Source organism: Microtus pennsylvanicus, chromosome 5 (genome assembly GCF_037038515.1).
Source record: "Microtus pennsylvanicus isolate mMicPen1 chromosome 5, mMicPen1.hap1, whole genome shotgun sequence".
NCBI classification, from domain to species: domain Eukaryota; kingdom Metazoa; phylum Chordata; class Mammalia; order Rodentia; family Cricetidae; genus Microtus; species Microtus pennsylvanicus.
The window spans coordinates 83,871,431-83,886,994 of record NC_134583.1 but is presented as its reverse complement, the minus strand read 5'-3'; the positions used below and the strand labels follow the sequence as shown (position 1 = coordinate 83,886,994).

Sequence of the window (15,564 nt, the reverse complement as noted above, 5' to 3'; positions counted from 1 at the left end):
CCCTCGGACAAATCTGCAGTCCAGGGTGGGGGATCAATGCTCCAGAGTCTACTGTTGTCCCATTTCCTGTCCCTTTCCACAGGCATCCTCCAGGGAATCAGGGCCGTAGGAAGTTTCTGTACTCTGCTAACACAGCCCAGGGCCACCTTGTAGATAGGAAGGGAGGAATACGCAGCCCCCAGTCACCACAAACCATGACGAAGAGATCACCCCCATCCAGAGCAGGAACCTCTGCCCCTCCCTGCCACCGGATGGGAGGGTGAACATCGCCCACAGGCTCCAGCGCTTCCGCGGGGCTGGGGTGGGCAGGCAGCCGTCCTGCAATTAGACATGATTGCTGTCACAGCACCGTCGTGGTCCTTGTGAGTGACTAATGGGAACTGAATGTCACTCTTATTGCTTTTACAGGCTAATTTGTCAGAGACTGTCAAGTACTCTGGGAGGTGGTGTGGAGGGTGTTACGTGACTCACAGGAGGTGGGGGGAGGGCAAGGGGGGGCTTAGAGAGGGCTAGAAGGGAGCCAGGAGTACCTGGCAGAACCAGGGGTCTGAGCCATGACATTTTCTGAAGGTCTGAGGGGTACGGGAACTGCATGGCTGGTGAGTCCCTCCAGGCCCTACTCCAGGCCATGTATGTATATACACATGTGCTTATATGATAAGCTTGGGGATGTGGAAAACATGCAGACCTGCCTGCATGTACACATGGACACATTCGTACATGCACAAGGGCACTTGCTCACAGACATATATACATGTATATGAACACGAATACTTCCGCATAGTATATATATATATATATATTTTTTTTTGGGGGGTTTTCGAGACAGGGTTTCTCTGTGGCTTTGGAGCCTGTCCTGGAACTAGCTCTTGTAGACCAGGCTGGCCTCAAACTCACAGAGATCTGCCTGCCTCTGCCTCCCGAGTGCTGGGATTAAAGGTGTGTGCCACCACCACCCAGCTTCATGTAGTATATTCTTTTTTTTTAAAATATTTTATTTATTTATTTATTATGTATACAGTGTTTTGTCTGTGTGTATGCCTGCAGGCCAGAAGAGGGCACCAGACCCCATTACGGATGGTTGTGAGCCACCATATGGTTGCTGGGAATTGAACTCAGGACCTTTGGAAGAGCAGGCAATGCTCTTAACCACTGAGCCATCTCTCCAGCCCCCCCACGTAGTATATTCTTATGCACAGACCAAATACACTGAGACATAGATCATGGGTCTCCGGCCTGGCCACACCTGTAGCCACCAATGCCTTTGGCATCTGGCACTTCCCTATTCAAGAGCCTCAGGATTGGTGTGTGGGTGGCCAAGTGACAGGGGTTAGCTGTGAGCCTCTGCTAATGTGAGGCTAGTGTTAGGCTCTTTAGGAGGTCTGGCTGTCACAGGGACTTCCTCTTGGCTAGGACTAATGGATGGACACTTGGCTCTGTAACCTGGCCTCTAGTAGCTGTTTCCCTCCCTGCCTTGGCCACACTCTAGCTTTTGGTCCTTTTCATCTGGAAGGACCACCCTGACCTAGGTCCCTCAGGTAACTCAGAGATGTCTCCCAATGAGCTCACAGAAGGGCCGACCATCTCTTGGCAGATGCAGGGTTCTTTTGAAGGACCAGAACTCTTAAGAGCTGTCATGGTGGCTTCCAGGAACCCACTGTGAAGAAAGGGAAACTGAGTCCTAAGTATGAGGGACTGAGCTGGGCTGGGACTCTCTTTCCTACAGACAGTGGGTCTCCAGGACTGAGGCAGGTCCCGCATGACCAGGAAGAGGAAGAGTGCTGGTCTTACCAGCCAAAGATGAAAGTGGCTTAGATTGCAGGCTGGTGGGCCTCCTGGAGGATACTCTGGACCTGGGCGTGGGAGCAGGCAGGTGGGAGCTTCGTGGGAGCGGCTTCACCCACAGTTGAGACACAGAGGCTGATCCGGCAGCTCTTGACTCTGGTCTGACTTCTAACTGCCCAATTATCCCTAAGTGCCTCCTATCGACCGCAGCCCGTGCTGTCCAGGGCATATTCTGTGCCTACAGCCCCGAGGCTGCTGCTCCATCTGATGGCCTTGTTAGGGCTAATTGCTCTGGCATTTGGGTCTGATGAGGACAAGAATGGCTGGATCCTGCCTGATGTCAGGGAGCTTCATTCTCCTTCTAGTCAGGTACCTGAGTGGCGACAGGACACCTCCTCAGACCTCCACAAACGGACCTGCAGTCATGAGACCACAAAGCCCGGGCTGGTATCAGGTCCCTGCTTCACAGCCCACACCAATCTGTTGGGTGGTGGGGAGGTGTAACGTCCCTTTCTCTTCTGTCTGGGGCTCACTCTGCACAGCACCGAGACAGCCCACCGTGATGTCCCGAGCAGCTTAAATACCAGAGAGGGTCCCACTAACTTCAGGGCATGTCAGTTGGTGATTCCGTGTTCCTCCATCTCTGTGAGCAGGAACACTGGCCCCAGAGCCTATCTGGTGACAGGTTCCTTGAGACCTTGGTACCCCGTATTTCTGCAGAGAGTAATTTAGGTGGACTTGTCAAAGTGGGTGGGGTATGTGTTTGTATGTATGTGAGTAGGTCTATATGTATAGCTTGTGTGTGGATGCATGATCATAATATGGATACATGTATGACTATGTGTGCCTGTTTATATGTATGTACCTGTCTCTCTGCACATGTGTATATCTCTCTACACATGTGTTTGTATGTGCATGTGGCTGCCCCTATATGTGCATTTGTATATGTGCCTCTCTCTCTGCATCCAAGTGTATTTGTGTGTTTATGTGTCTATGTGTAAGCACTGTGAATACCTATATATCTGTATGCATACATGTTTGTGTATATGAATATGTGCCTGTCTATATGTCTCTATACATATACCTCTGTGTATATATATTTGTGTGTACCCATTTCTCTCTGAATGTGTATCTGTGTATAACCATATGTATATGCCTTTATACATGTGTGTATATCCTCATATATAGATATGTATGTACTCGTATGTGTCTCTGTGTGAACAAGCATGCTTCTGTGTGTCTATGGTAGACATGTGTGCATGTTTATGTATGTCTGTGTGAATATCTGTGTATTTATATGAATGTGTATCTATATGTGATCATGTGCTCATATAATTTGTATCCACATGTGAGTACCTATATGTGATAATTTCATATGTATTCACATGTGGACATTTATGTGTGTTCATTGCCTATGTGTCTTCATATGGATACCTGTGTGTTCTCATCTTGTGCATGTAGACACCTGCGTGTGCTCATTTAGTGTGTTTCCACATGTGGGCATATATGTATATTCACCTCATGTGTGTCCGCATATGGATACCTGTGTGTTTTCATCTTGTATGTCTGTTTGTAGATACCTGTGTATTCTCATCACGTGAGTGTTCATGAGGATTGGCGTGGGTGTATGGCATAGATGTACACATTTGCCCAGGCTCTTGTAGAAGGCCATGGTGCTGGCTGGAGGTGGCCTTTGGCCTAGATTGTGGGAACATGTGTCCCAAAATGCACACAGGTTTCCACAGTATCCAAAGCCATATGGTAGAGTTGGGATGATTGGTGTGTCTGGGTCTTAGCTCCAGGACCAGGGATCAGAACATCCCTCTCACCAGTCCCCTGCCTCTCTAATTCCTTGGTGTCTTGGATAGAGAGACCTACATCAGCAGGGTATGTGCGGGATAAAGCAGCAGCTTCCACACCAGGGGGGGCATCCAGCCTCACCAGAGCCAGGGAGTGGGCGTGCTGTCATTACGGACAATTAAGCATCCTGCTGAAAGAGGCGGAGAGAGAAAGGGCCTGTGCGCTGCCCGGCTCCGCAGGCCTAATCGCTGTGGTGACAGAGGAGGATGATTACTCAAGACAACTGTGAATGGCACAGTCATTGCAGGGGCTCAGAGGGCTCAGGGAAGAGGGAGGGCTGGCTATGCCCAGCACCCACCTGAGCCCAGAGCAGGCAAGAGCCCGCTGTACTGGCTCTGCACTTCAGCCCGGTCTCCTTTCCTTACTGCTAGGGGCTGCCTCCCAACCATTCCTCAGCCCTGTGGGTTTGACTTTCTTTCGGTCTGTGTGCTGTTCAGGGATCCCTCAAAATCTCACCTCAACCAATCAGAAGCCTCTCCCCAGTCCTGCCCTGCCCTGCCCTCAAGGGTCTCTGTTCCCTCAAAGTGAGGTTCGGCAGCTGCAGCTGGGGGCCCTGATCCCACTGCTGCTATCTTCCTTGGATACTAAAGTGTTGGGAGCAGGGCGGGGGGCCTGAGCTAGAGACTGGCTGTGTGATCCAGAGAGGTTGTGTGTTTCTGGGACTCAAATCTCCCTTCTGTAGAATGGGTTTGTCTGAAGGTAGAAGGGAAGGGAATCATCATGATGAGGGTCTTATCCTGAAATATGCAAGTGTCTGAACAGAACCTGCTTGGCCTTGGGTGAGCTTCCAGAGGAGGTGGGGGCCTCTAGCATGGAGCAGGGTTGAGGCCAGGAAGTAGACCGAGAGTAGACTTGAGGGGCTCTTGAGGTCCTTCCCATCAAAATGGGGATAGGATAGGGCCAAAGTGTCCTGGGCTTCTCTGTGCCTACAGATGCCTTAGACTTGGGCACAGTCTAGTCAGCCAGCCCTGCTGTGTGAGTGAGTGTGTGTGTGTGTGTCTTGTCCGTCTGTGTCTATGTGTCCGTTTCTGTGTGTGTGCATGTCTGTCTGTGTGCATGTATATCTGTGTATGTTTCTGTCTGTGTGTGTGCAGGCATCTCTGTGTGTATCTGTGTGTGTGTGTGTGTGTGTGTGTGTGTGTGTGTGTGACTATCCCACAAAAAGTACACAGCAGCTTGGGTGTGCTACCAGGCTGGCCATGAAAAGAGGCAAGAGTCGGGGCAGCAGTTACCTCCCAAGAGAGCTCAAAGACATCATGTTCTCAAGCCTTGGCCAGGTGCTACTTGGGTGAGCCCAGGCACAGACAAGGGCCTGGAGAATGCACGCCTCCCCACTCCCACCTAGCTTCTATGCAAGCCCTTCCAGACGAGGTAAGGAAATTAATTTAAAAGCAATATTTGTGTCAGTGTAAGACATTTGCTGAAAGGTTAAATCCACATTCGTGGAGCTGTGCAGCAGCCCCCTCTGCAGTATTGGATGCAACCCCCTCCTACCCTGTGCCACCTGAGCAAACGCCAAGCTGGGTGGGGTGAACCAGCCTGGGCTTGCCTCACTCAGGAATCCCCAGCACCCTCCAAAGGAGGGGCCTCGAGAGGGCTTGTGCAGACCTGGGGGGAGGCCGGGCATGGAGGCCCTTCAGCTCTCCAGAATGGAAGATTAAGGTGCAGCCAGCTCTGCCTTCACGGTTGGAGGGTCCCCGCGGATCCCCATTCTGAGCTGTTGAGAGCACTCGTGGGGGAGTCCTGGGACACCAGACAGGCTAGGGCTCTGATGGGCACACAGAGATAGGAGTGGACCAAGCCAGCAGGGATGCTGACCCAGGGAGAGCTCGGGAAGGGGCATCGGACATGGTGGGGAGGGGCGGTTCATATAGTAAGAGTAGGCATTGCAGAGTAAACAGAGGCTGAACTGGGTTTTACGGGATTCACAGGAGCTTGTTCAGAGAAGGTAGATGAGAGGTAGCATGTTACGTTGGGTATACCCAGCCCAACACTCCCCTGGAACAGGAATAGTCTGTACGGGCAGGGCAGAAGGTTTTCGGGGGCGGGGCATAAAGTTTGCGGAGGCGGGGCAGAAGGTTGGCGGGGGCGGGGCAGACGGTTGGCGGGGCGGGGACGGGCGGGGGACGGGGCGGGGGACGGGAGAGGGGGCGGGTGAGTTAGGGAGATTTCCTTTTGTACTGACTCAGCATTTATCTTGCTTCCAGAGGCCAGTGTTAGCCTGTGAGGGTCGCAGCGCAAGGCAGTGATGTGGCAGGCTGTTTGGAGAACTCCCAGTTCCTGCTGTGAAAGAGAGAGTTGGGAAGGACTAGGGTTGGTCGGGTGAGCAGGGCAGGCACCTCCTGAGAGTGGGAGAGTCCAGCGATGTCTTGGAGGAGGCAGAGTGCCACTGTGCAGTGATCAGCTGGAGGGGGACCTAACGGGAACTCTTGCTATTTCTTGTGTACTGGGTCCTCAGAACCCCAGGGTGGGCATTTTCAGGATGAGCCTTGTCCTTCTGGCAGACCTTATAGTATCCAGAGAGACAAGGGAGGTAAGAGGACACCTTTCCTAGAAGGGTTGGGGCAGTTGTCCTGAGCCATTACCCATAGGAAGAAAATGACCCCAGGGAGGTAGGACGGGTCCGGTACAAGTCATCTGCCATCGAGAAAGGTCCCCTCCCTGGTCTCCTTGGCGTGAGTCCTTGGGGTGCCACGGGAGAGATGAACACTGAGCATGCCCTAATCGGGGAGCACTAAGAATGGGGCTGCAGCTATCTCTAGACCAGGAGTCAGGGAGTGAGCCCGGGAGCTCAGAACTGCTCCCACAGGAAGGGAGGGCAGAGGGCCCTAGGGAGATGCCAGGGGCTAGGGTTGGCACCATCTCCTGGGCAATGTCTTCAAGAATATGATAATCTGGGGATAGGAACCCTGAAAAGTGGGCTGGTTTTGGAAACACTGTAAAGAATAGCCTTCTGGGACATTCTGTGTCTCACAGGACCTGAGGATCCAGCCCCAGTGCCGGCAAATACAAGACCAGGGCAGTGAGTAGACAGCACACTTCGTTACCTGGGGCTGGGTGAACACGACCTGTGCCTTGGAGGGGACGCGAAGACACCACAAATGTCTCCAAGGGGCTTCTGGACCTACCTGCCACCAGGGGCTTTAGTTTTCCTAACATGAGCCCTTAGGAATCCAGCAAGACCCCTCCTGGGTGCCCTGGTTTGGGCAGAGGGCCGTATCTGTCTCCTGCCCAGCAGAACACCAGCCAGCCCCTGTCCTTATGTCGTGCCTCGGGCTGAGGGTGATTCAGAGGCAGGTGCCTGCGACAGTGGATGCAATTAGATCTAATGGGACGGAGGCCTTTCTCGTAGCCCTCGCTCTGTGCCCACCCCCGCCTCCCTCAGGCGCAGCAGGCGGGGAGAGGATGCGCAGGAGGTAGGAGGTGGGGGACCCAGAGGGGCTTTGACGTCAGCCTGGCCTTTAAGAGGCCGCCCGCCCAGCAAGGGCTGTGGAGACAGAACCCGGGACCACCAGGCTGCACTATGCCCACCCCCAGCGCCTCCTCACCACAGCCCAAGGGCTTCAGAAGAGCCGTCTCAGAGCAGGATGCCAAACAGGTCGAGGCCATCATGGTGAGAAGGGCATGCTGTCACCCAAGGGTATCTGGAGCAGTTTCTGCACCTACGGGTGGGAGGGTACCCCAGGCTTGGAGTCCACCCAGTGTCTGGCACCCGGGGTTGGAGTGGGTCTCTGTCCCATCCTGTCCCAGGATTAGTTGGGGCCCTAGTCCTGCTAGCTATTCCTGTACGTGGGTAAGTGCCTCTGCTGTGTCCTGCTGGACTCCGCGGGGGACAGTCAGTGCTTCTCGTTGGGGGCCATCCTTTCTGGGGCTTCTGTGGGCATCTGTGGGTCCTATTTCATGAACTAAGAGGATAATCTCTCTTGGGTGGTCTTGGGAGAGAGTCCTATGATTCAGGTCACCCTCCAGTAGTGCCCCGCTTGTCTGCCCTCTTGGGGTTCTCTAGGCTTGCCTGTCACAGGGTGTGAGGTTCCTGCAATGCACACTTCTGGGGAGAGCTGGTCAGTAAACGGCTGGTCTGCCAGCCACTGTCCCACACAAACAGGACGTGGACTAGAAGGGGTCCTGGCTCTGGGGCAATTCCTGTGCGTTCACCCTTGCCACCTCCCATCACCCTGGATCTGCATTACCTGTGTTAGGGAGGCCCAGGGATCAAGGGAGACGTGCTGCCAAAACACCACAGTCCCTCTGCCAGCCTGGATACAGGGGCTCCTTGGCTCTTGAGAAGGGCTTTCAGATTTTCCTTGGAGCCCCATCTCACCATTGCCCTGGCCTGACAGAGACCGTAATGAGACCGGTGTGACCTTTAGAAAGGTAATTTGCAGGCTCTTCTCAAGAGAAGACTGTGCGGTCAAAGTACCCCTTCACCCGTCTCAGCTGCGTGGCTGTCCCCATAGTCTCCGTGGGAACTGCCCAGTCGTGTGCTCTTCCCAGGGAGTCTTTGGCTCTGGCTGCATTCATGGTGTCCTTCTGGGAGTCAAGAGGCAGCCCTGGGGGGAATGCTTCTCCATACGACTGTGTCATCCTCAAAGCCCAGGGTGGCTTATTATTTCAACTAAAGGACCCAGAAACTTTTGGGGAGCTTAGCCCCCAGCTAAGAGTTCAGGCCCCTCCTTACTCAGGTCCAGATAGTTCTGGGTGTTGGAGAACTGGGCACACTGTGGCAGACACACAGCCAGCAGAGGCCATATGGAGATAACCCGTACTCAGACCTCAACAAGGTAGCCAGGAGGAGGGTGTAGCAGAGGACAGTAGAAAAGGGACAAGGTAGCTGGAGACATATTCATGGGGGTATTCCCAGGTGAGAGGACAACGTGGACAGGGCACCTGGCTGAGAACCCCTTATCCCAGTGATGTCATGTGCAAGAGGCTCAGCCCCACGCCTCTCTCAGTCAGGAGGGGAGGGATGCTTGTTTTGACTGAGTACAGTACACTCTACCTGAATGGACCACCCGAGCTAGCCACTGCCCAGTGATGCCCGAGGCTTTGAGCTCTGAGTGATGCCCACAGACATCAGGAAAAACAGCCTGGGTAACAGTCCTCGATCACTAACTCAGGTCTATGCCCAGCGGGCAGGTAACAGGGCACCTCTGCTTTGGGAGATGGTGGCCAGGAGCCCTTGCCCTCCAGTTCTGCCGTGGCTTCCAGGCCTACTTCCCACCATGCCCAGACAGTCAGAACACTTTCTGGTGAGCTCTGTCCTCATCCCCACATCATGCAGTGGTTTGACCAGGGCCCAGGCCCTGGAGGCAGGATCAGTGGAGACACCAGCATGGAGACATAGACGTATCTCTAATCTCTCCCCCACCCCCACCAGTCCCCAAGGTTCATCGGGCGGCGGCAGAGCCTCATCGAGGATGCTCGAAAGGAGAGGGAGGCGGCGGCAGCTGCAGCAGCGGCGGCAGCAGTAGCCTCCTCCGAACCCGGGAACCCCCTGGAATCTGTGGTATTTGAGGAGCAGGATGGGATGGCTGTTCTCAACCTGCTCTTCTCCCTGAAGGGTACAAAACCCTCTTCATTGTCCCGGGCTGTCAAAGTATTTGAGGTGAGACCACTGGGCTGCTGGCTTGGTGTGCCAGGGCAAGCACACATAAGACATGTAAGAATGTCTGTGTCCCCCTCCAGGGAAGAAATATGGCTGCTCAGGCACGCAGAGGCTAGGTCTCAGGGACCACCCTTCAGCTCCAGCATCCAACCTCAGCGCCCAACACCCACTGCCATACATATAGCCTCTCTTAGCCACCTGCCCAGGGGCCTACAAAGCAGCTGATTTCATTACTGCTTTGGCTAATGACCTGTCCCCCAGAAAAACTCTCAAATGACATTAAAGCCAGAACCTCTGCGAGCTCCCAGAGTTGACTGCATGGCCTAAGTGTTTTGTTGCTGGGCAACAGAAGGTGGAGGTGAGATCAGCCGTTGCCCACCAGTCCTGGGTATCTTGTTGCTCTGTCTGGGCCTGGGCCTTCTGTCTTTGATATTGTGGAATGGGGTCCAGGTCCTTGGGTGTGGTCAGTCACCCAAACGAGACCATTAGAGCATGGGATCTTCCATGAGCAGGGGAGTCAGGCTATCTGGTATGACCTCCAGACAGACAGACAGACAGACAGGCCTGTCCAGAAAGGGAGTTCAAAAGCACAGCTGTGATGATTCCTGAATGGGTGCATGAGACGTACCCAATCTATGATTATACATTCCAAAACTCAGGCAGGGACGAAACACTGACCAGGCCTGCTTCCTCCATCTCTCTCTTTCCCACCATTCTGTCTGTCCGTCTCTCTCTACCTGTCTTCCTATCTCTCTACCTCTCTCCATCTCTACTCCACCCTCTCCATTGCACCCTATGTCTCCCTCAACCTCTCTGCTGCTCCCTCCCCATCTTTCCTTCTCTCTCTTTATCCCTACCTCTCTCCATCCCCATGGTTTCTTTCTATTGCCTCCTCCCGTCTGGTCTGTCTCCATTGCTCCCTCCCTCTCCCTTTTTCTGCATTTGCTCCCAAAGACATTTGAAGCCAAAATCCACCACTTAGAGACCCGGCCTGCCCAGAGGCCACTGGCGGGAAGTCCCCACCTGGAGTACTTCGTGCGCTTCGAGGTGCCCAGTGGAGACCTGGCTGCCCTCCTCAGCTCTATACGCCGGGTGTCTGACGATGTGCGAAGTGCCAGGGAGGACAAGGGTGAGGACGGGTGTCTGTGCAACCCAAAGACCTTGAGGCCTGGTGCGGGGGCGAGGGGGGGGGCAGAACATCCTGCCAGGGGGTATGCTAAAGTGTCCACGGAGTGCTAATCTCCCACCACAGAGTGTTGGCGGCTTCACCCCTTCTCTGGTTCTCTAGGAGAACCTCTGCCCTCTAGGAGGTCTCTAGGGGAAGCCAGACCCAGGATGGTCAAAGCTTTCCTTGGGTCCATACTCACCTGAGCTCTTTTGTGTCTATCACCTGGGAAGTTCCCTGGTTCCCAAGGAAAGTGTCGGAATTGGACAAGTGCCACCACCTGGTCACCAAATTTGACCCTGACCTGGACCTGGACCATCCGGTGAGCCTGCTGTCTTGACTGTGTCCCATAGCTGAGGCCCGTGGGGGTGGGCACAGCTAGGAACTGACCCTTGTGTGTTGAACGGGGAGAGACCCGTTTCCCCCTGACGTGTGTCCCCCGGCCATTAGGGCTTCTCTGACCAGGTGTACCGCCAGCGCCGGAAGCTGATCGCAGAGATCGCCTTCCAGTACAAGCAGTAAGGAGCCTGCACGTGGGCCAGTCCCCAGCCTGTAGGGAGGGGAGGAGAGGGGGAAGACGTGTGTCCCACAGCTTTGCATGTCTGCTTGTCTGTCTCTTCTGTGGTGCTCTGTCTTGGGCACTGGCATGGCTCCTAGCCACAGCTGAGGAGACTGAGGCAGAGAGGCTAAGCAGCTGGTGGGGTCAGCGCACCCCTCCCAGTCCATTCCGTACTCCAAAGGCCTCTGCCCAGCAGGTGTAACTTCAGGATAAGGGCCTCACCCCATCTTTCCCACCCTCTCTGAGATGGAGGGGGACCCTACTGACCTCTGATCCCCTCCACAGGGGTGAACCAATTCCCCACGTGGAGTACACTGCGGAGGAAATCGCTACCTGGTAAGAACCTGCTGACGTGTGCCCGGGAAGAGCAGGACTGGGCATGAGAAGGGCCAGAGGGAGGCAGCTCCCCGACTCCCTGTCTATGAGGGCCACCTCTGGGAGTATTGGTAACAGGAGAGACTAAGGGCAGTTAGAGGAGGGACATCTAGTGGCCCAGAATATCAGCCCATCCAGAGATGGTCCCCACTGGTCCCTTCCCAACCTCTGGGTTCCCTTCAACCACAGAAACGCCCTACAGAGGCCCACAGAGCATCCACGTGGGGGGGGCAGGCTGTGAACAGGTGGGGCAGTCATGGGGAGAGCCCTAACAGTAGGCAATTCCCTGGGACACTGTGGCCTACAGGAAGGAGGTCTATGCTACACTGAAGGGTCTCTATGCTACCCACGCCTGCCGGGAGCACCTGGAGGCTTTCCAGCTTCTGGAACGGTACTGCGGCTACCGAGAGGACAGCATCCCGCAGCTGGAGGACGTGTCCCGCTTCTTGAAGGGTGCGGATGCAGAGGAAGTAGGGCAGGGCAGGGAGGGGCATCTCCTCTGCCTACCCTGATGTGTGACCCCTTGCAGAGCGGACTGGTTTCCAGTTGCGACCTGTGGCCGGTCTACTGTCTGCCCGTGATTTTCTGGCCAGCCTGGCCTTCCGTGTGTTTCAATGCACACAGTACATCCGCCATGCCTCCTCGCCCATGCACTCACCTGAGCCGTGAGTATGCCATCTGGGGCAGGGGACCCTAAACTTGTGATCCAGTAGTATCTGTGAACAATGAGGACAGAGGTGTGTGTCTGTGTGGGCGGGGGGGGGGGGGGCAAGACCTTTTTGTCCCCGGACAGGGACAGAGAACCTGTCTATTCTACCTTCCTTCTCTCATGGCCCTACACAGGGACTGCTGCCACGAGCTGTTGGGACATGTACCAATGTTGGCTGACCGCACATTTGCCCAGTTTTCCCAGGTGTGTCTAGGGCCTCAGGGCAGAAACCGGGGTGGTGGTTGAGATGGGGGTGGTTGAGCCAGAGATTCACAAGTTTCACTCGGTGGGGATCTCCTCTGGGGTAGACATTGCCCTTATGGGTGCAGAAGATTTTCAGGCAAGGAAACGCTGAAATGGAGATAGTTCTGCCAACAGGGGAGTGCAGATCCCAGGGGAGCGCATTTTCATGCTTTTTCTGCCACCTGCTGGTACATCTGGGAACTGCAGCTCTTGGGCTCTTGCATGCCTGGGACGGTACATAGCATAGGTCCATAGGACCTCTGGAGAAGTAGCTGAGATCCTTGCTTCAAGCACAATTCCAGAGCAGAGTCTTTCCATACGTCAGCCTCCTTCTCTATCCACAGGACATTGGACTTGCATCTCTGGGGGCCTCGGATGAAGAAATTGAGAAACTCTCTACGGTTGGTTTTCAAAGGCCAGCCTTCCCTGTTGTGGGCGGTGGCCTGTTGTATATACCCAGAGGGGCTGTGCTTGGTATCAGGTGGTTTTAAGTGACTCTGATGACATCTGGCAGGTGTACTGGTTCACTGTGGAGTTTGGGCTGTGCAAACAGAACGGGGAGCTGAAGGCTTATGGTGCGGGACTGTTGTCCTCCTATGGAGAGCTCCTGGTGAGATTACCCCGCTCCCTGCCCTCAGCAAAGGAGACCAGGGCTGCTGGGTCAGGGTGTGGAAGGCGCTGCTCCCATCAAGAGGGTCTTCTTGGCCCAGGTCCGAGATTCAGCCTCTTCTAGAGAATGTGGCCCTCTGCCCGGAGCCCACTATACCCTGTGGGAGGAGGGAGGCCCACCCCACTCAGCTTCCTTAAGCCCCTGGGTGTGATGCCCCTCTCTCCAGCACTCCCTGTCAGAGGAGCCCGAGGTCCGGGCCTTCGATCCAGATGCAGCGGCTGTGCAGCCCTACCAAGACCAGACCTACCAGCCGGTGTACTTTGTGTCCGAGAGCTTCAGTGATGCCAAGGACAAGCTCAGGTGGGTGAGGCTTTCAGGGTGAGCCTCACCCCACCTCACCCGTGCAAACCAGACCTGGTCTCCACTCAAGAGCCCATTTTGCACCCTCAGCAACACCCCCTTATAACAAGTGTACATGCTCCAAGAGGGAGCCTTGAAAGTCTGAGGAGGAAGAGGCCAGCAGCACAGGGTCAAGGCGAGGTCAAATTCAGGTCTAGCCCCCCGACCCCATTCAGGGACTCCGAAGAGCCCAAGTTTCTCCTCCTCTGAGCACCACAGGCCCGAATGGGATGGGGGACAGACAAGGGGGAACAAGAGGCACAGTGATAGCTAGGAGCTGCTGGGGGCGGGGGAGATTATAGAGGGAGTGGGCAGTCCAAAGGTGGGGGATACAGTTATCCAGGGGTCTGCAGAGGGGAGAAGAGACGGGTAGGAAGGTCCTCATCATCTCTCCAGGCCTGTTGTAACTGCATCTGGCATGTCTACTCCAGTTTAGGGACACTCTAGGGCACACAGTCAAGGAAGGCTTCCTGAAGGAAGAGGCCCAGCCGAGGAATGCCCTACAGAGGCCTGCATGCAAGAGATGCTGGGGCTATGGCCTCTGAGGAGGCTTTAATCTCCTAGAATGGGCTTTGGGGGTCTGGGAGACCCAGAAAAACCATTTTTCCGTGGTCCTGGAGGTTGCAGATCCTGTCCTGACTGCAGCTTGCTTTCTCATCCCCACACCCAATCTCCTGTGACTAAAGGATTCATACTGGCTTCTCTCCCCAGGAACTATGCCTCCCGTATCCAGCGCCCGTTCTCTGTGAAGTTTGACCCATACACACTGGCCATTGATGTACTGGACAATCCCCACACCATCCGGCGCTCCCTGGAGGGGGTCCAGGATGAGCTGCACACCCTGACCCATGCACTGAGTGTCATTAGCTAAAAGCACAGGGTACCACCCACAGGTACCAAGGGTTTCCCCCAAAGTCTCCAGCCCTTTCTTCAACCTTCCCCAGCCCGGAGGCTTTCCCATGTGTGCAGCTGGATCATGGGTAACCCCAGAATCTGCTTGTGCCCTTTGATGGGCTCCCCCATGGAACCTCACTGCTTCTCAGTCCTGTGTCTTACTTCTGCATGCACTCCAGAGTGATCCTGCGCTGCCCCCTCCCTCCATGCTGTTCACCACCCTGGTCATTATCTCAATAAAGAAAGGAAAGGTCTCAAGGAGTGCTCCCGGTCTCTGTGTCACCACAAAGATAGTTCTGGGCACTCATAGTTGCTCCGGCTTCACTGGAGGTTTAGACGGTTTCTTCTCCCATCTCCCTCTTCCAACCCAAAGCCTCCTGACCAGGCAGAAGTTTCTGGTGTCATCTCCCTGCCAATTCTGAGCTTTCAAACAGTACTCTCTCTGTGCCCAGGAGTCTTAGGTACCGAAGAAGTAGACAGAGGGATGAAGAAGGCAGGCAAGACACAGCAACAGTGGTGTTCCACCTACACTATACCTCATGAGCCCCAGAGGAAGGATTATATCTCAGTCGAATTCTGAAATGTATTAGACTTTGGGAGTCACTGAGGAAGGTCTCTGATTTAAGTGAGACCCTGGGAAACACCTTAAGTTCCAGTGAGACTCTGGGAAAGACCGTGGGCCCTAGAAAGACCTTGGGAAAATTCTAGACTCCAAAGTGATTCTGGGGAAGTCTTTGGACCCCAGAGAGACCTTGGAAAGTCTTTACTCCAAAGCAGCCCTGGGGAAGACCCTGGGTCCCAAAGAGAGCCTGGTCTTGGGTTCCAGGAAGAACCTGAGGAAGGTCTTAGTCCCCACTGAAACCTAGAGAAGGCCTTGCTTTGTTATAGTATGGAAGGTGTCAGGCCTCAGTGAGATCCCAGGGAAGGCTTTTATGCCACTGAGACTCTGTCAATGTCTTAGTTCTCAGTGAGGTCCAGGGTAAGGATCATAACCCAGTGAAGGCCTTTTGCCTCCTTGAAGACTGGGGGAAGATTGTAGGCCACAGTGGGATCTCGGGGAGGCCTTAGGTCCCAGTGAGACCCTGAGAAAGGTTATTGGCTTATGCTCTACCCCAGGGAAGACCAATGAGACCCTAGATAAGGTCTTAGGGTCCAGTGAGAACCTAGGAAGGCCTTAAGATTTAGAGAAATACTGTAGCAGACCTTTGGTTTTAGTGAGGCCATGGAAGAAGGCTTTAGGATCCAGGGAAACTCTGGAAATCCCTTATCCCCAGTGAGACCCCAATGAAAGCCCTAGGCTTGCTTTTGTGAAACCCAGAGAAGGACTTAGGCTCCACTGAGATTATGAGAAATTTCTTTG

At 54.5% G+C, this 15,564-nt stretch overlaps 1 protein-coding gene across 1 annotated transcript; it reads left to right on the top strand.

Annotated features, from left to right (window-relative positions):
• The first annotated feature begins 6,934 nt into the window (after nt 1-6,934).
• On the top strand, nt 6,935-14,460 carry Th (tyrosine hydroxylase). Its single transcript, XM_075974931.1, has 13 exons — nt 6,935-7,258; nt 9,023-9,250; nt 10,205-10,379; nt 10,649-10,737; nt 10,866-10,933; nt 11,260-11,310; nt 11,657-11,802; nt 11,879-12,014; nt 12,193-12,262; nt 12,646-12,702; nt 12,816-12,911; nt 13,138-13,271; nt 14,022-14,460. Exons 1-13 carry the CDS (start codon nt 7,169-7,171, stop codon nt 14,179-14,181), a joined length of 1,500 nt encoding a protein of 499 aa, XP_075831046.1. The 5' UTR covers nt 6,935-7,168; the 3' UTR covers nt 14,182-14,460.
• Nucleotides 14,461-15,564: the final 1,104 nt, after the last annotated feature.

What these genes read in the sequence shown, in the direction of transcription:
- Th (XM_075974931.1), top strand. Translation starts at nt 7,169, where the DNA reads ATGCCCACCCCCAGCGCCTCCTCACCACAGCCCAAGGGCTTCAGAAGA. An exon ending in ACCTGGACCTGGACCATCCG is followed by an intron (nt 10,738 to 10,865) that starts GTGAGCCTGCTG and finishes CCCGGCCATTAG; the next exon opens with GGCTTCTCTGACCAGGTGTA. An exon ending in GCGGAGGAAATCGCTACCTG is followed by an intron (nt 11,311 to 11,656) that starts GTAAGAACCTGC and finishes TGTGGCCTACAG; the next exon opens with GAAGGAGGTCTATGCTACAC.